The 20,699-nt window shown below is 41.5% G+C and overlaps 1 protein-coding gene across 1 annotated transcript in view; it reads left to right on the top strand.

Moving 5' to 3' along the window:
• The window catches only part of LOC129110546 (protein disulfide-isomerase TMX3-like), a 34,665-nt gene extending 19,139 nt beyond the window's left edge, over nucleotides 1–15,526 (top strand). The window contains exons 13-16 of the mRNA XM_054622639.1: nucleotides 2,003–2,059; nucleotides 5,786–5,915; nucleotides 7,266–7,334; nucleotides 12,284–15,526. Coding sequence (XP_054478614.1) covers nucleotides 2,003–2,059; nucleotides 5,786–5,915; nucleotides 7,266–7,334; nucleotides 12,284–12,565 — 538 coding nt within the window. The 3' untranslated portion in view covers nucleotides 12,566–15,526. The remainder of the gene's footprint in view (nucleotides 1–2,002; nucleotides 2,060–5,785; nucleotides 5,916–7,265; nucleotides 7,335–12,283) is intronic.
• The last annotated feature ends 5,173 nt before the right edge of the window (nucleotides 15,527–20,699 follow it).

The raw sequence follows: 20,699 nt of genomic DNA, 5'->3' as shown, positions 1-20,699 counted from the left end.
ACAGAACAATGAATGCAGATTTGAGAGGGAACTAGTCTGTGTGTTGGGGTGGGGAGGGCGGGGGCGGGGGGGGGTGAATGTGCGTTAATTGCACATTATTATATTCCTTTATTGATCCCCATGGGGGAAATTCGAGTGTTGTGGGAAAGTCAGATTTCAGTTAGTGGGTGTGTGTTGGGTTGAAATTCTGCACCAGTCATTATTTTCTTTTTATGTGCCAGTTGCCGCACAGACGGTCGGTGCAACAAGACCAGACAAGAAGCCTTGTTCAAACAAGCTTTTGACTTTCTACCCATAAATGGAGCTGGACTCTTTAGGTTTCAGAGGCTTCCACCTGCTTAGAGGCAAATTAGGTGTTGAGCAGCATTCTTTACATTTCAAAACATCGTAAAGCTGCATGAACCAATGTATTTATATCCCGATATCAGAAATCAAACTTATGGAAGAAGGACCCCTCTCCATGGAACAACAGACGGTATGCAATATTGCAATAGACGTGATTGGTACAGATGGCGTCTTTCAGCTCGTTGTTTTGGTTTTGTGGTCTACAACTTTAATGATTTGGGTATAGTCCCACCACCCACTGCTTCCAGATGCAGTAAACAGCTGTTTTCAGCAGAAAAGCACCAAAAACATTCTTTCTTATGATAATTGGTTCAATAATTCATTCCTTTGATTCCTATGATTTCCCCTGTAGAATGTTCTTGTGCATCTTTACTTTGGCAATGGCTATAATACTGCTATCCAACACACACACACACACACACACACACACACACACACACACACACACACACACACACACACACACACACAAAACCCCACAGTTTCACTGGAATATAAATTCTGTGGGAATCTGTCTTCAGAAAACACTCCCCTCTTCCTGAAAACCACATAACGTGACAGATGACGACGTCAGCAAATATGGCTTTCATTTATTACAATTTCATGAGTCAAATAAAAAAAGTGGACACTTGGACATTTCCAGAGGGAACGTTTAAATAAAACAGCCAAAATCTCCAACTCTTACGGACAAAATCTGTAAATATTTACGGCAAAAAGCTGTTGAGCATTCTTTCTCCATGCCTTCTCTTAACACATGCAAGTTTCTCATTAAGTTTACTCATCCATCTTGGCCGGTCTTCTTACCAGTCTGGCCAAGATGTGTCGGTGGGAGTTGGAAGATAGACATACATGATGAAACAGACTTGTTAATGTTTCAATAATAGACAAACTAACTGGACTATAATGTAGATCCTTTTTTTCCCCAGTCAAGTCTGATGGTAAACTCTCCGCTGCAGCTTTCAGAAAGCAAAAGTTACAAACTGACTTTTTGATGAGCCTTATTTCCCAGTCTGTCCCACTACTGTCAGCATTATTGCCACTAACACAGACTTGATTTTTATATTGCCACCACTGGATTTATTATGTAGTTCAGTCTCTGCATAATCACGTCATTGATATAAGCAGAAGCAGTATTGTGTAGCACCCAGGGGGACAACCGTGCGAGATGTAGCTTTTGATCCGGTGAATATATATATATATATATATATATATATGTGTAGAGGCCCCCATAATCATCATTCAGTGGAAGTCACTGGCTCTCTCCCTCCACCTCCCCAGTCTACCCACAATACACTCTGCTCAGACATAGTGCAGCACAATGAGATACAAATTGAATTCCTTCTCCTGCCTTATCGCTTAGATAAATCACCTGAGTCTTTTTTCTGTGGTGGAGAAAGACGAGGAGAAACGAATGGAATGGAACAGGACGGAGCTTTGGGGATAATTTTTTTTTTTTTTCTTCAATGACACTTTTCCCCCATAACTCAATCAAGAAATTCCATTCAATGTGTTCTCCTATTTGTGCAAGGAAAAAGTTGGCGTCCCAGTTTTCGCGCCGTCCACTGAGACATGAAGAAGTGTTCGTTTTGCTCTACTGTATGTTGTTTTTGATGCACCTTCTCATAACACTTGATTTTGTCTTTTTTTGCACCTCCAGAGACTTCCAGTTTGGCCACATGGATGGGAACGACTACATTAACAGCCTCATTATGGGGTGAGTGTCTCAAATCCTCTCCCTTCTCATGTCATCCTTCTCTTTCCTCTACACCATACGACCCTGTAATGTCAGCCTCTGCCATTGAAGATGCTCTCGTGGAGAATTCATATAAACAGACACTGTTATATCTTTTTTTTTTTGTGCGTTTGGAAATTGTACTTTTACGCACAAAAAAAAGAAAGCACACAAGGTCTGGCAAATCTGCTCGTACAAGGGCGATAAAGTATATATGTGGTATTTACGGATAAGGCTCTGCATGGATTAGATCCATAATGGTCATGTGTTTTTAATAGCTTGTCAAAGAGCAGCGCTAATGATACAGAGAGGCCCCCCCCCCCCTCTCCCGCTTCACTAGTTTTGCGCCTAGGCCGACTGTTGGTGTGTCGGGCTCGGAGAGGCCCTGCAACAGACAACCCACACACTTTTAATTAGACAGAACTGCGCTAGTGTTACAGGCCAGCAGGGCTGTAGCAGTTGGCGCGTCTTGTTTTATATATATATCTACCAACGTGCAGTGTCTAATTGCGTCTGCCTTTTGTGTAAAGTCGTGCGCGTTTGTGTGGAAAAATCTTGCGAGCGTAATAGGCCGCTGCGGGATGTTATTTTAATTTGAGCATATTATTGTTTGTGTGAGGGGAGATTACAGCAGACATGGTCTCCTCAGTCTGGTGTAATTAAGAGTGTGTCAGTGAGTACAGTAGAAGTCGTATTGCAAATGTGACGACATTCCAACGCCAGACTCCCGGTGCACGGCTGAAATTACACAGTCAGTGTTTATGTTCAAGGATGAAAGAGGTGATTAGCCCTCCTAATTATGTAAGAGGAGATACAATATGTATTTGCCTCGTTTTTTTCCCCCGGACTGATTCTTGGCTGCTGCAGCACGGGGGATTAATTGCCCTCCTTTTGAGGAATGAAATCCTGGCCTGTCACTGTCCACTAATTCTCTCCCTTAGGAAACCCGTGGAAATAAATCTGATGGCTTTTTATCCCTCGTTCTGTCATCACAGCGATTACTGTGTTCTGGCAGCGGTCTGTCTGGCGTGAGGCTGCCCCTGCATTCACCACAGGCACATAGACACACTCATAAACACACACACACATACACACACACACACACACACACACACACACACACACACACATACAACATGAGCACCACTCTAAACCAGAGAGATGTCTCTGCCTCTGTTTAAACGTGGGATTATCGCTAACCCCTTATATGGAATGCATCGTGGGCTGTGGGGAACGTAGAGTTGGGAGGTGACTGGACGGTCTGTGTGAAGGGAAGATTTGTAATCATAGAAGGCGAATGATGTTGATATTATTACCACACAAACCAGCCATTTCATTTGTATACTAAAGATTGATTGTGTGGAACCTCTGAGAAATTTAGCGTGGAAATGGTACTCAGTATTTCCTCAGTGACGGTCTCAGCTCACACACAAATAAAGATAATTCCAGTTAACTTCCATGATTAGATTGTTTTTCAGATTTTAACGTTTTTTTATAGAACAATACCTTATTTTTTTTTTTAAATGGACAGATTGATTGTCTTTTAGACTTTATGTCCCCATGCATGTTTCCTGGACACTCTGATAATCATTATCACATTTATTTAAATGAATCTTGAAATTATTTAAATCCCATGCAAACATCAATAACAGAAAGTGAAAAGAAAACTTTCAGAAGAGGAATTAATGATCTGCTGATAATGAGCCAGAGTCCACCAACGCAAGTTTAAAAAAAAAAAAAAAAAAAAAAAATCCAGTTGTCACAATTTGCTTATTTATTTATCTTTTAAACGACAAGTTCCAACAATTAGTTTTTTGCCTGGAGTTTGATAAGAAGATCGGTACCACACAAATGGAGCTAAGGCCACACACTAAGCTTACATCAGTGTAATATAACGAGTTCTCCAGTTCATTGCTTCCACATTTAACTTCCCTAAAACCACAAATTAAAGGTTAATATAATCTAAAGACCCCTGCAATTAAAAGTTAGCAAACGTGTGCATGTCATGAATAATTGTGTCGTTGAAAACATGTCTTTCGCCATAAAACAGGAAGCTGTTGTAACTTCAGTGTTTTCTTTGTCAAATGTGAGGTCCTGGCCTGAGGATATTTACATGCCAGTAAAGACTCGGCCCAGACTCTCCACTTTAGCCCCGCCCCTTTCACAACCAATAAACTGTTGTTGTTAGACACTTTTAGAGTCATCAATGCACTCGGCAGAAAACTTCCTGACCTTATGCTAATACAGGCTAAATCTTCATCTTTAAAGTGAACGCACAGACATGAGAGGGGTACTAATGATGTCATCATCAGCAAGAAGGCAATTAAGCCCATTTCCCCAAATCTTCCAAAACTATTCTCTTAAAGAAAACTGTCCTTTTCTTGAAGCACAGATATGAGTGTGGTGTCTTGATTTTTCTCATCTAAAAGTGGGCAAGAAAGCAAGTGATTTGTATTTGCTCAAATGTCAAATTGTACCTTTTTTAATAATCCAAACGGACATGGATAAACTTCCTCTGTAATAAAAAATAATTAGCCCTAATTATACAGTATGGCAGCCGTTTTTTGGCAGCGGAAGGGGAAATGTCTTAAATGTGTGTTTTCTGCCAGCTGTAATTCTACAGAGTACAGTATGAGCCTTCATTATGGGCGGCGAACCCCCCCAGTAGTCCCCACTCACAGAGGTGAATAGGCTAATCCATATTTATTTTAAATGGGTGCCATCTGTCGTGTGTGTGTGTGTGTGTGTGTGTGTGTGGGACATGTGATTGCAGATCTCAGCTGGACAGAGTAGTGAGGCATGACTGCAGTGTGTGTGTGTGTGTGTGTGTGTGTGTGTGTGTGTGTGTGTGTGTGTGTGTGTGTGTGTGTGTGTGTGTGTGTGTGTGTGTGTGTGTGTGTGTGTGTGTGTGTGTGTGTGTGTGTGTGTGTGTGTGTGTGTGTGTGTGTGTCACTGATCTCAGCTGGGTGGTGGATTGGGACAGTGATGGATACGTGTGAGTGCAATTTGTTGCCGGTTTGGGAAACACTGCAGGGATGTGTGGCAGCAGAGCCATGATGGACTGTGTGTGTGTGTGTGTGTGCATATATGTGTGTGTCTAAGCACCAGGATACCTTATCTAAGCCAGGGCTCGGTGTTGTGCGAGACATGTGAAAGAGGGATTGCTTGTTTCTATGACCTTGTTCGTTATCTCGCCGAGTTTTGTAATTCCTCCGCTGATGTGTGGAAGGAAGCGGGCCGGAGAGCGTGCTGCGTTTCTGTTTCTGTGAAATGAGACTCTGGGCTTCTTTTGTATATGTTTTTGTATATACGACTCAGTGTGAATGCAGAGTTGCTTTCCTCTGGATTCTCTCTCTGCGATTTCACTTGTCAGCTGTAATTTGTGAAGGTCTCTTTAACTGTGACCGGCACAGACCCATAAAGCCCCTGAGTTGCACGCTGTATGCATAAACGATAGAAGAAATGGCACTCTGAAGTAAACCAGGCTGCAGGAAAAAAAATAAAAAATCCTCAGAAATGATGCCCATGGGAAAAGTTACATTGCTCCACGTACAAAGCAGTTTGTTTATCTCACTGTTGTATCCTCCGTGTTACAATTTGTTCTTAAAGCATGCACAATTTGTTCCCATCTAATGATGCGCTTTGGTAATGTCAGTCCAAGGTGCTGAGCTTAAGAAGATTAAAAGCTGCGTTTCCTGTTTTTCTCAGGGAGGTGACGGTGCCCTCCGTTATCATCCTCAACACATCCAACGAGCAGTACTTCCTGCCCAGTGAGCCGATTGAGACCATGGAGCAGCTGGTCCAATTCATCAACGGCGTTTTGAACGGTTCTGAACAGGTCCAAATCTTCTCCTCCTCCCCTCCCCTCCTCCTCTCTCTCTCTCTGTTTATGCATTCAGCTCAGTGTGTCCCTTTCCCCTTCCCCCCTTCCCCCTGTCTTGTACTATTGTAATCACACCAGTAGTCTTCATTAATCAACCACATTGCTTTGCATTTTAAGTCCTCTCAGGGAAAATATTTCCAGCAGATGAGGTAGTTTTTGCAATCTCCTTTTGCATGTTTAGATTTCATATTGCTGTCCTTCTGAATGGATTATCTAGAATAATTCTTTTCCTGAGTCAAACACTGAGATTACTACAGGATTCTGTAATGTGGTTTGCACACTAATCTGGAAAAGAAATGTCATCGCTTTCCTCTGTACTACACTAAAGTCCCCAGATGTATGAAACCATAAGCCAGACAGCCAGAGGTCCTGTCCTTTATTTTCCCAGAAAGGTCTGAGCTATTTTTTTTCTTGGCAAAACAAACTCCCAGCAAAAAAAAAAAAGGAAAAAAAGGGTTGCAGCCAAAGCCTGGACAGTTTCAACATCAGTTAGTAATGTCTGCCGTGATGTCTCTCAAGGCTGGTTTATGCTTAAACACACAATAATGTGTGTTAAATGCTTTGAACTACATTTAAGATAATATAAATTAGGGTGATAAAGTGGAAGCAATAGTTTATTTCTTTTTTTAGATGGAATGTGACCAAAATTCTTTAATTTTTTTGTGTTTTTCATGAGAAGCACAAACATTAAGCTTCACAGACGGCGTGTTTAGCCGTGGACAGTGGAGGACAGAATTGGCAGCAATCTCTCGAGCAGATTTTAAGGGAATTGCTAAGAAATGTTTTTTAGTATTCCCCCCCCCCCCACTCACTGCTCTTGTGGCACATAGGCTGGCTTCAAAAAATGCCTGTTAAAACTTCTAACTAAACTACTTAATGCAGACCTCACACAGCTTAAGCATGAATCTGTGCAACAGCTGCTTCCACAAAAAAATCCTCCCATGCCCGCCTTCAGCTCGCTCACAGGAGTCCTGCTCAGTCAGAGAGCTCTCTAATTGGCCATCGTGATGAATTAGCGTCGGGACAGATCGCCCATTGGCTGCCCAGGTGCTGTCACTAAACAAATGGGCTCAGACCGAGTAGAACCTCCGGACAGTGAACAAACTAGAGCCGGGCACATCTGTTGATTTTGTGCAGGGAAGCGGTTAATGAAACAATATTTTAAATGTCTGGGATGCACTGACCATATGAGGATGCATGAGATGTAGATCATTCTGTGTGGGAACTGGGCGAGTAGTAGAAGTTATGTTGTAGACTAGACACAGTATGTCGTCTGTCTCTATTAATTGATCCATCTCCCTGCAGGCTAACGGAGGGGATGGCTTCATTCAGAGGATCAAACGTGTGGCCTTTGATGCCAGATCCACAATAATGGTAAGTTTGTGAGAGTTTGGTTCTAGACTGCTGCACGTAAACGGTCAGAGAACACTTCTTAAGCACAGTTATTGAAATTTAAAATGCTCAAATGTATCATATTGATATACGCTTATGTTGGTTCAGAATATAAGTGCAATGAAATGCACATCCGGTTGAATTTAAACCATTTAGCAATAAAGAAATTGCAAAATAGTTCAAAACATGTCATTTTGCAGGATATCACCATCATGACTTTCACTCAAAAAAACTATATTTGACCAAAATGCAGTTGCGTTAACTTCAATTAAAGCATCAAAAGCCAACACGTATTAAGACTTAGTTTATTAGGTTATTTTTCCACAAGTAGACGTGGTACTGTAGTTGTAGTTAAACCTCCATTAATAGATCTATATGTCCACTTTGGGAGCAGCACAACAAGCTGTAAAATAAATTGATAATAGCCATAGAGCTGATGAGCATACTTGTTGGCAGACAGTTTCTTATTTACACAACCTGCAGAGACGTAGCAATATCAGCATTGATATGGAGTTGACTATAAACCAAAAACAATGAGCTGAAAGACACTTGAACGCTCCGTAGATCTAAGAGAAGCGGCAGATTCAGCCGATTAGGTGGTTTGTGAGATTATGACCTCTTTCCTCTTGCACACAATCTTTTGTCCAGTAAAAATGTTGATTAGTCCAACTTTAGGGTTTATTTAAATAGGTTTCAGGCTAATATTATTGTGTCCTAATGTTGGTTACTATAGTGACCTGATACCCAACTTATATACCTCTCTTCCCACCTCATCCTTTATTATGACACTAGTACACCTTGTTGATATTCCTCTCACCATGCCTCACCTTCACTGTGTTCTCCAATCCACTGCAAATACTGTATATGCATATCCGCCAAGTTCAGTAAGACTGTAAAAACAAATGCCTGAGTACCCTGCTCTCCCTCTGTGGGAGTAAAAAAAACAACATTCAGAGAAGAAGACGGGGAGTATGACTGAGAATATGCAATGCAGGCAGTAAACACAGTATGAAGGAAAGAGAAACAGGCAGCAGAGCAGGAGGCGGTGGGGTGATGTGAGAGTAGACGGAGTGAAAGTGGGAGGAGAAGGAAGTTCGGCCTCCTGACCCTAAGTAGTTGGTTCTTTTTAGGAGGAACTGGTGTTTATTTTCCAGCGGGCGTGATAGGAATGTAAATACAGCTGTGTTGTAATTCTCCAGTTGTACTGTAACCACGGGGTGAAGCTTGACACTGCCCTTAACAATGTCCTTACAAAGGGATGTAGAGAACTCGTAGAGGAAAATGATAGATTTTATTCAGGATAATGTAGAAAATAGAAGGTATAGTGACTTCTGGAAAGCTAACCTTGACGTACAAAGAAAGGCTTGTAAAAACATTTTTATTGAAGGTTAAGCATTTTCACTGTCAGGTCTGGTATGACAGTTTAAACCAGTGGAAGAATAAAACCAGTTTAAAAGGTTTCATTGTACAAAAACAATTCTTTCTTTTGGCTGTTTTAAAAGCAGAAAGTGAAGGATTATTTTTGTTTCCCATTAGCAACTGCACAAAAGTAAGAATCCACATGTGAAAAGGCTTGCCTTACACCTATAAGAGAAAAAGCTATTCTCTTCTGGCTTCCCTAAATCTAGCACGCTGCATGCATCCCCATGGCTAGCCTTGCTTACAGTGACATGATATCATACAGAGCAGATAGGCGGCAGCCATCACCCTCGCCCCCGGAGAGCCTAAATCTAAACGCACGTCTGACAGGAGCATGAGGGAGCAGCGACATTAGGGCCCAATGACTCATAGCCTGCTGTGTTAGCATAGCACACCCATCTCTACCTCATCGAGCATCACGCAGCACCGGCAATTACCATCCCTCTTCCTGTGGCAATGACTGGAGGGAGCACGAATGTTTCCCTTCTTCTCAGCTCAGCGGCTGACAGAAGTTGTGACAGAATACTCCCTTCCAGGTACATTGTCTCCGACGTACCCCGCTATATTAAGGCCTAATGAGCCATTTGTCACCGGGATCATTTAAAGAAGAAGTTGTCCTTCAACGACCCGGGCATTGTTGTTGCCGCAGGGGTCGTGTTTGGCAGGAGTGGAGTGGTACGTGTCACGAAAATGTAAAATGATACATATGCAGGTTGAGGATATGGATGTGAATGAGCATTTTACTGTTTTTCTCTCATTTCACAATTCATTCCTTTTTACACTTCCATTTAACAAAATGTGCAGAGTGTCACCAAATCGTAATGAATCTAGAAACTACGAGTAGTAAATTAAATAAAACCATTAAGTATTGAATAGTTTCTCTTACTGGAGCATTGCAAGAAAGAAATGTAGTTGTAATTCACACTAGAACAACATAACGAGTGCGTGTGCATGATCCCTTTGCACACATGTAGCTGCAGTATTTGTTTGAATGTGTGAGAGAGTGTGTAGTCATGGGAGATGAGGCTATTATAGGCGAGGAAGACAGACAAAGAACAGGAAATGTCTACAGACAGACTTGTGTTTAAAGGTGGACCTTTTCTTGTGTTTGAAGTTTGAGATCTCTTTATTTATATCAGTTCAAACTGCACAATCTGGATGTAAAAGAAACCCAAAGTATTATAGAAAGGGTAAAACTTTCCAATATGGTCGCCAGGGTGAAAACAAAACAAAAGCGAACAAGACAGCGCATTACCAGAGAGAAACACAAACAGTATAGCATAACACAGACATCCTGAAATTACATGACAGAGATTTAATTAATTCTAAAATATTAAAGCCTGCCTGGGTTTCTGCAAATGATTTGTGACCTGCCTTCTAAACACACACACGCGAAGCTTAATGGCGTAATGCAAATGAATGAATAAATGAATGAATAAAAATGCAGTATCTCCGCTAAAAACATAAAAGCATGTCACCAATTTTTCACACCAATATTTTTGGATCTCTAAATAGGATTTTTGAATTCCCTCTCCCTAATAGCGGGTGTAATGGGAGGCTCTTTACAGAGATGGAACACTCTTATTAAACAGACGGATGCCCTCTCCACATTTGTGCTGTGATATATTGGAGAAGCATTGAGGGTAAATGAAAGAAACTGAAAAAATATTATGTGTGTTTATGGTTTTATGTAAGAAGTCAAAGATTAAGGTCAGGGCCGGATTAACCCGTTTGGGGGGCCCGGGGCAAAAACGAGCTTGGGGCCCCTGTTGAACCTCGATTGTTCCCACTTTCTCTACACTGGTACATTCATCCTTTTTGCCTTTTTTAAGTACCCATCGGAAGTTGCATACAGCAGACTACACATGGCAACTTTTTACGTTATTGCCCAGAGCCAGTTCTGCTTTGCTAGAATACTACCCTCTACTCCAGTTTGTGGTAGCTGGTTTCCATGTTAACTGGCTTCTATTCGAGGGTTGGGATGAGGGGTTATCTTGTTTTGTTGTTGACTGACATATTTGTCTTACCCACCTCCATAGATACTAAACAGTAGATGTGACATTAGGTCATAACTAATGAGGTAACCAGTTGCCATCTTACCTTGGTATTGGTAAGCCCAGGCAAATCAAAACAACAACATATTCCACATCCTTGATACTAAACCAACCACACAATCAGCTAACATTGTTATTTCGAGGCGGAGGGATCCCACTTAGAGTTGACATTACATGTTCACCACATCAAAACCCAAAAGGCAAAAATACAGCCGTTAAGTTTTTATATACCAGGATGGCTTTGTTGGATGAACAGGTTTTGTGTGATGCTGATTCCCAGGAACATAAAACTGTTGACTTGCTCCACCTCAGCTCCCTTGATGTAGACTAGGGTGTGCGTATTTACCCCCTTTTTTTGTACAATCAACAATCCGCATCTTGGTTTTTACTGACATAGAGTAATAGGTCGTTCTCTAAGCACCACTCTGCAAGATTGTTGATTTCCTCTCTATATGAAGTCTCATCAGTGTTTGTAATCAGGCTGATAACTGCAGTGTCATCTGCAAACTTCACAACAGAGTTCTCTTCATGTTTGTGGTAGCAGTCGTGGGTGTACAGCGTGAACGGGAGGGGGCCGAGCACACAGCCCTGGGGTGCTCCGGTGTTCAACACTGGAGTGGAGGAGGTGTGCCTGTCAATCTGAACTACCTGGGGTCTGTTTGTGAGAAAGTCTTAATAACCAGTTGTAGAGAGAGGTACTTCAGCCCAGAGTGCTAAGTTTATCAGCTACATGGGGGAGATTATGTTGAACGCTGAGCTGAAATAAACAAACACTCTTATGTAAGTGTTGTTGTTTTTTCCCTCTGCGGATGTGTTAGCAATGTATGCAAACTGGTGAAGGTCCAAGCCGGCTAGGAGGTTGATATTCAGGTGGTAATTATTTAGACTGGACCTTTTTGTTACAGTCATGATGGTTGTCGTCCTGTGACATTATAGACCAGTGGAAGATGCAGTGATGTAGGATCGTACCCCAAAGTGTGGCGGTACGCCGTGACATCACTGGTTATAAGTGAGACTCTTTACTTAGAAATCCTGGGTCTGCTTTCTTGCCCTTATCACTTCATAGTCACTTGATTACCACCAAGCAGTTTTTGCAAAATACCAAAAACTAATTAGCATCCTGATGTGACCGGTTGATGATCCAGACTTGAAGAAGATTGAGGAAGAGATTCTGAGTGGTGTTTAATGTTTGTAGATGGAAATGCTTTTTTACTTGTATTTGTATCATTGTAGTGGTTTTAAAAAAGTAAACAAGCTGAAATTTCTCCTGCAAAATACTTAATAATTGTGAAAGAAAACAGATTTTTTTGTTCTCTCTTCTCCTCATTTACTCCATTGTTTATATATTTCCCTCAACCCATTCACATCTCCTTACCCTTGTCTCCATATCCTCCCTCACACTTCCCCCCCCTTATCTGTCTTCCTTTCATCTTCTGCCGTCTCCTTCTCCCACATCAGTCGGTGTTTCGCAGCTCTCCACTTCTGGGCTGCTTCCTCTTCGGCCTACCGCTGGGTGTAATTAGCCTGATGTGCTACGGCATCTGCACAGCTGAGTCGGATGACGGCTCCGATGAGATGGATGCGCTCAAGAGGGAGGGCCTGACTGACGAGGAGGAAGACGAGGAGGAGGACGAGGAGGAGGAGAGGCAACGCGCCAATGAGCTGGAGGGCCCCGAAGAGGGCGAGAACGAGGAAGACGACGTCGGAGAGAAGGATCCCGAAGAGAAGAAGACCGATTAACGCAGGTGCTCCCACCGGATTGAGGATGATAGGGCCTAGTGACATGAAACTCAAAGACATATCGATGTATTACTACTCTGCTTCTTTGTCTTTCATATCACTTCCCCACTCAAAGCCCCTGTAGCGCAGACTCTTCTCCCATCTTTGAGTTCTGTGTTAAAGGTCGGCTGCTCAGTGAAGCCGTCGAATCATGTTTCAAGCTAACAGCCTTTTAGTGATGGCGTGTAAACACACAAAAGAAGAAGAGGGGTGGCTGTGAACCAAACAAACCTCTTATTTATTAAGATTCGACCAACCACTGGTTTATTCCATGTGATGTGTGACGCTTTCTCTCGTTGTTTTGTAACTACTAAAATGCTCCCGTTTCTATCCCAATCTTTTTTCTTTTTTCTTTTTGATTCCTAGAATAGTAGAAACCTTCCTTCAAAACTGACAGGAATAAACCGAGACATTTTTTTCCCCCTCTATCCCCAAACTTAAAGTCAAGGCTTATTGTAATTGGCGTGTGTAGAAAGCAAGAGAAAGTGCCCGAGAAGGAAAATCTGCCATAAATGAACTGTGCTTTTTCTATTGTACGTTTATTGCCTGAAAATATTTCTTCTTCTTCTCCTTCTTCTTCTTCTTCTTCTTGTTCTAGGGGAGCAAATTGCCGAGACAGTCGCGCATTTCTAGTTATTGCCAGCCACCTGTTGGTGTCCAATAATGAGCAGAGTAAATGAAAAGAAGCTTGAGTAATAATTGGTATCAGTCTGTCTGTTACTGGCATATGGCAAATGCACACGCTCAAAATTCTAAGTATAGATGGGTTGTACCTGTATAGCAGACATCCATAACATGCATCAGTAGTCCCCGCTGCTTTTAACAAGTCGTAGTCTTCAGATAGACCGGCTCTGTCTCTTTCCATATTTCAATCTGTCTTCCATCACTGGTTGCCATATTGAATTCAGTAGGCAGGTTGAAGTTTAAATCCCGATGCACTGAGACGTACACTGAGCGCACAAAATATCAAGTCCTGTCTTCCTGCTACTTAGTTTCACCCCCTTTTTTTTTTACTGCCATAATCCACTATTGTTTGTTTTTCCTCGAGGCCATATCTATCCTATTTTCATACTCTCATGACTAGTGAGAGTATGCAGTAGCTGAAATCAAGTAAGGGTTGTGGCTTCCTTTTGGATTTAAGTTGCCAGTCTGTTACATTCAAATAAAACAAGTGCTCCTAAAATCTGCTACACCCAGTGTAATACAATCTTTATGAAAAATGCACAGTAGAGTGCAACTGCTTGGATTTGGGGCTTTTCTGGCAGTGAGGCATTTTAAAGCACCTGAGATCTTTTCTTACAAATGAAATGTCTGTGACTAAAGAAGGAAAAAATAAAGGAGAACCTGTTAGCATTCAGAAACTTGGGTTGTAATATACATGGATGTTTCCATGGAAACAAAAGCACATTTTTCAACAACTGTCGTATGTTGCTTAGTAATGATTGGTGCATTGAAATTTAATCATCTTTTTTTCACAATACAGCTGTGTCCACTTCAAGAGAGTAAAAAACAAATACTGAATAATGTGACAAAATTGTGTTAAATAACCAGGATTGAGGATACAAGTGTAAATCATGTTGGAAACCATCACTCAAAACTTTGACAATTCAGGAAAATGCGCGTATTCACTTTCTGACCAAGTCTTGGATGAGAAAGTTGATAATACTCTTATGTCTGAAGGGAAAATAGGAAGCCAGGGCCAGCAGCTTGTTAGCTTAGCTTAGCACAAAGAATGGAAACAGTGGGGAAACAGCTAGCACGGTTCAGTCAAAACATGATAGTATCACCCGAAAAACACTTCTAAAGCTGATTTATTAAAAGGTTTTTATCTCTTTTGTTAAATCTGTAAAAGTAGTGAAGTAAAGTAGCTTTCAGGAAGTCTTCTCTGGTTGCCTGGAAACCTAACGGTGAAGCCTCCAGGAAGTCGTTTGTCACATAACCCCGCAGTAAAACCACAACATGTTTTTACTCATTCTTGTATGGATTAAACAAACAATATAAATCTTGTCCATTAGAGAGCTTTAGAGGTGACGGTATGCATTTTTTTTCGCCATTGACAGAGCTAGGCTAGCGATATCCCCCTGCAGCCAGTCTTTATGCTAAGCTAAGCTAATCGGCCGCTGACCCTTGTTTCATATTTACCATGCCATGCAATAAATTCCCGGCGAGAAAAGCTAACGGGGCATACTTCCCAAATGTACAAGCTGTTCCTTTTTAGAGTGGAGCACTGGATTATTATTCGCTCTGCATTTGTTTTACATTATTCATCCGAAACATTCCTGCATTATATTTAACGTACCGAGCTGGGGAAGTAATTAAAAAGTCTGAAATGAGCAATGACAGCTTCTGTAACAGGCTTTCTCTCAAGGGAACTTCAACACATGGTGATGAATGAGCATTAGGTTCATCCTTGACCTTGGGAAGAGTAGCAAGAATTCTGCGTCCACCAACTTTGACTTGTCTTTCAATCGCATCTAACGTCACGACAACTGAGCTAAATACAAATCTACTCAGTGATACTTTTGAATAGTAATGAATGTTTTGAGCAGTTTATGCTATTATTGCTAATATAATTAAAGGTGATCCTCAATCTCCCCCCCCCCTCTCCCATTCTTAAAAAGTGTAATAGTGAGTAATACGATCGCTTCAGATTCTCCATTTCATCGTGCTTCAGTAGCTCAGTTAATCTTGTAACTTGATCGACTTAGGCTCCTCAACCTAAGCACACCTGCTGTGTTTTTTCTTAATATTCAGAGGTTATCTGTATTATTACTGTGAAGCTGCACTAAAGGAAACCATGCCCTCGCCTTGCCTTCTGGTCCTTGTAGTTGCCTACCATTCTCTGCCAAACTTCTCTCTTTTGGGTTTGAATTGAGATTGTCACACTTTATTACAGGTTTAAAAAGATTGAAATAAAGATTGTCCTCTTTTTTCTCTTGTTGACTGGCATCTTTTGTCCATCTGACATACATCTTGTCTGCCTGTTTTCCATTTAGACATCTATTGCTCCATCTATGTCCAATTATCACACATATAAATGTCTTTACTTTAATCTCTTGAACAATATAATCCAAGGTAGAGGTGTCAACTCAATTATAGCAGATGTAATCACATTTTTGGAGATCTAGGTTTAACTGCGGCTGATTGCAATACTTGATGTGAAACTCATTTATTTCTTCTCTTTAGGGAACAACGGCGCTTAAAAGTCATACTCGGTAGACGTGACTTTACATAATGGGAAAACGCACAATGTCACTCTGCACTTTTCTGAAGGCCTGATCCTCAAACTGTTTGAGGGGGAGAAAGAATACGTTGCTTTTTGGTGGAAATTTGGTTGTTTTTCGAGTCTGATTAAAAAGAGGCGAATGTTCATTTTTACACTGGATGACATTTTAGGGGATAAATTACCTCAAAATAAGGAGATAATATATTACCAGGCTACATCAGAATCAGTGTCGTCGAGCGGTGCTGATGCAAAAAGTAATTCATCGCTCGATTACCTCGCCATATATAAATATATATATTCCGAGGAATGAGTTTTATCGCGTGGCAAATGAAGGAGGCCTCCTGTCTCCTTTCTTTTGGAGAACCAACAATCTCACGGCACTAGACAAGGGCAATTACACTCCTCTGCTCATTCTGACGTCTCTCATGTTAAAATGGCATATTAAGGGCCGAGATGGTAATCATGACTCACGGGGAGGTGTTTAATAGGGGGCCACGCCGGGTCAAGGTAGAAGAGATTGATGGCTATTTCAGGTTAATGCTCGGAGCCTGTATTTCAGGGCTATTCTGAGCTCGTTTTTTGGGGTTTTTTTTGCCACTCAACAATGGCTGATTAGCTCTGATCACCATGGAAACCTTCCTACACTTGGTCTCCTGTTAGAAAAGTATTTTTTGCATTACGGCTGATAGACGGCTGCAGCTGCTAAAGTCCATCTGTTTGCCGCCACAAGTACCTCAACGCCTAATTACACAAACTATGTCGGCAAATGTGCCCTTTTTTTTGAGATGTCGCCTCCCCCCGGTAAACGCCTCTTTTGTGTTTTCGTTTTTTTCAACCATCAGATAATTCCCTGTCAAGACTATTTTTGGTGTTTTGACTTCACGTCAAACAGTTCAACTGGGTTTAATAGCCGCTTGTCAGCCTGTCAGCCGATTGATGGTGCTTGTTGCCGTTGTTTTGACCTGACATTTTTGGAAAAACGTTTCTTCCGGGGGGGGTGTTTGTGTGAAAATGACTGTGTGCTGCACGAAGACACCCGTCGGAGCTGTTACAACGTCTGCATCAAAAATCATCAAACAAACACACACCGGAGGAAAGTATCTGTCAGCTGAAGAGAAGACAAGCAACAACACAACAACACCTCAGAGTCAAACATACACCCTGTTTCTGCATATTAATAATTGAGTATTTCAATAAGAAAAAACATAAATAGAACAATATTGGAGACACTTTTTTTTTATAATCATAAATTCAGTTTGATGTTATGTAAACCTGAACTCTCCATTAGTGACCCGCTGTGATGATAAATGATTATGGGTCACAATAATTATGGCTTCACCACATAAAATCACATCTGCAAATAACATATATTTATCGTTCGCTCCATCTACAGTACAATAAATAGTACTTTTATAACACAGGGTCTCCTCTTTAGTTGTTAGCTACCTTGTATTAAAAAATGTATGTGATGAAGTAATTAATAGAAAGAATTAAAAAGCAAATCGTCATGGAAAATGATTGCAGTGGTGATTAAACTGTATTCAGAAGTAGCTTATTAATTATGCATTCACTTCATAACCTGACATTGTTCTCTCCCTTATATAGTAGCTTTTTTCTACAAATAATAGTATTGACCTTAAACCGAATTTTGTGCCATCGCCCACTCCTACTTGTCATGCCTATTTACGGTTGCTAAGCAATGATTGGACAACCACCGTTCCAGTGAGAGGTTTTAGTAAACGGTCAATTAGAAATCCTCAAAAAACTGCGGCTCAGCGCCTCGTCCAGACTCCACATCTCGGTTTGTGGCAAATCTTTATTTATAGCTGAAGCGTACAAATGATGCGCGGCTCTGCGGAGAATAACAAGTGCACGGCCCACATTATCTCCGTCACCTTTAAGTGCACTGTAAGCATTTCCCACTGGAGTGTTTCCTGCTTATCACTCTGCCAAGGAGCTGCTGCCACACAGAAGCTGCGTAATGATGGCGCCCGGGTCGTCATCGTTTACTGAAGGGACCTGTCCCCCTCAGGTATAGGGGAAGGGAGGGGGGGGTCAGGGTGACTTACAGCACCTGAGACGTATATCTGTTCCTGGAGGAGATGACATGCGCTGCTGACGCCGTCAATCCCACAATTTTTGCCGCGGGCTGTTTCCATCCTCCAACCTGATTACCCAAAGAGCTTAAAAAAAAAAAATCTGCTCTCACAGTCAAGGAAGACAACAGGTTCCTCAACACATCAGTGTGCGTGTGTGTGTGTGTGTGTGTGAGTGTGTGTGACTGAGCCTTCATGGCCTGTGTTTAATCTGATCCTTAGTCCCTTTACCCAGATGTTCAGGGATGTTACGTGACTGGCCTGCTGGGTCCAGAGCTTACTCCCAAACCCCCCCCCCCCCCCCATAGTGACTGTATCCAGCTGGCTTTTAACGATGACACAGTAACAACACTTATGTACACTAATGTACACAAACACAGATGACGTGCGGATATGTTGCTGCTCTGGCAACACATTCTAGAAGCATGAGAGCTTTGGGAATGGTATATCCCAGGGAATACGACTGGGACATGCTGAGCTCAGCGCTATTTTCTGTGAAGAAAGTGGGATTTATTTAAGTTAAGAGCTTTTGCACAATAATCCTTTCAGGGGGGATGTTGTTTTGAATGGGTGGGGTCAGTACCAGAGAGCAGGCCTGTCTGTTTATGTAGATTATACTGAATATTACACGCTCTACGTACTGTACCTGTGTTCATAAAAACCTTACAGAAAAACAAGGCACAGTACTGACTCACAAACAAGATTCAAGATTGGCTTGTTGATGAGAGCGGTGGTCTTAAAATATTAATGGGCTTCTCTAATTAATAAACATGTAGCTAAAAGGCTATATATGATGCTTAAGGTTTAATTAGGGTTTGGACCCACTCTGGTGTATTAAATAATTCATTGCCCGTTTGGTGCAGAATATGATCCTTTTATCTTTTATATCAACGGCGGTGTTTCGGCATCAGTCCTCTTTTGTTTGTACATGATTTGTTCTAGTTTAATTCTCTGCTCAACATACAAGTAACACATTTGAACAAATATTCACAGAACATAGATTCAATCCAACGTGGGACGTGGACGTACTTATAATCATAACATGGAAGACCTCTACTTATATTTTACTGTGTACATTTTGGGACATATGGACATTTGTTTTCTTGCAGACAGATGTGAAGATCCATAGCAGTCTCATGTCCGTATGCTAAATATAAAGCTACAGCTAAGAGACGGGTAGTTTAGCTTAGCATTAAGACTGGAAACCAGGGGAAACCGTTAGCATGGCTCTGTCAGGCTTTAGGTTTTACGGGGGCTTATGTGCCGGAATATTCCTTAACCTGGATCAGGGACTTCCTGAAGTTAGCCCCATTAAACCCCAATTTACTGTCTACTTATTGTCATCTTTAGGGTTTTCTAGTCTTAACAGGAAGCTAAGCTAGGCTAACTGTCTCCTAGCTCTAGTGTCATCTTCAATAGACAGATATGCGATATAATATGGGATTAGTCTTCTCGGCTTTGGCTCTTGGCAGGGAAGTTAATTTGTGTATTTCACAAAATGTCAAACAATTCATTGTTCAACATGAATTAATCTCATTGGACCTGTTACAATACACAGCCAAGCCAAGTTCAAATGTTAAGTAGTTTAAGTTTGGGGTGTGGATAATAGAAAAGTCAGAAGTCTGTGTTGAGCATGAGTGGTAGATGTAGGTTTGAGTGGCGAATAAAGATCATTTTTTACAGACGAGTCATCAAAAAATATCAAAATTCCATCAGTGGTATATATATTCTGACAGAATCACAACCTTTTCAGAGCAAAAGGTTTCTCAGTTTAACGAGTGACTGAAATGCGTCCGTGGTTGCTCGTAGTAACTCACATAAATAGTTGGCGTAGATAATAAAAACATATAAGTACATATTTAAAAAATTGATAGAAGGCTTTAACAAGGACACCTTTGTGTTCTGTTTATGTTTACAGCAACTGCCGTCACTACGAGCAACCAGGACGCATTCAAAGGTCACCAGTTAACACGGTCACTCGTTAAACCCAAACACCAGCTTTGGCTCCAACCTATTACTCGTGTTGACTACATCTGGATTGTTCAGAAATTCCTGTGTTTGTAGCACCCATTTTAAAACTCTGATATCTGTAGATGGAAGCATCATGTGACTTGTATGCATGATATTTTACAGTGTATTGTTGTTGCACTTGTTGTAGATGCATGAAGACTTGCCCCCCATGTCCCCTTCTGCATTCGCCCTTACTTCCTTACGCTGAACAAAAATAGAACATTCAAAATGTACCAGACACCTTTGAGAGTCCACATGAACAATGACGAGTTGAGTGGATACGACTGCTCCCGATGTGCTATTCTTTGGGAAACGGCGGCCCAAAGTGTTGTTGGTCATTACTGAGCCCACTTTAGCATCCAACACCACAGAGGAGTATCGGCACAGCGCCTGCAGAGAGTAATAACATCTCGCTGCTCCTGTGGCCTTGTTGGGCTCAGGCCAGTGGTTAACTTTGCAATCTAATAGGAAGTGTTTGCTTTTCAGCTCCCCCTGATAGCTTTTTAATTGCTTTCAGTGACAGTGTCACCTCACTCCCTCAATAGCCTGGAGACCATGTTGTGTCGGCTATGGCAAGGGAGCTCTGTAATGTAATCATGAAATGATCATAATTAGGAAAACATAATTGTGAACAGTTATTTGGTTTAAAATGACCCAGAGGTGCAAAATAATCTCTTAAAAATGTATTCTTGTTGGTAGATGACGCGGAAACACATTTAAAAACAAGCAATAATTGAAGCTGGGGGCCTTTTTCTGTTTGTAG

The sequence above is a fragment of the Anoplopoma fimbria genome, chromosome 21, assembly GCF_027596085.1.
Source record: "Anoplopoma fimbria isolate UVic2021 breed Golden Eagle Sablefish chromosome 21, Afim_UVic_2022, whole genome shotgun sequence".
Taxonomy (NCBI): Eukaryota; Metazoa; Chordata; class Actinopteri; order Perciformes; family Anoplopomatidae; genus Anoplopoma; species Anoplopoma fimbria.
The sequence above is the reverse complement of the archived record's forward strand: the minus strand, read 5'-3'. Positions and strand labels throughout refer to the sequence as shown.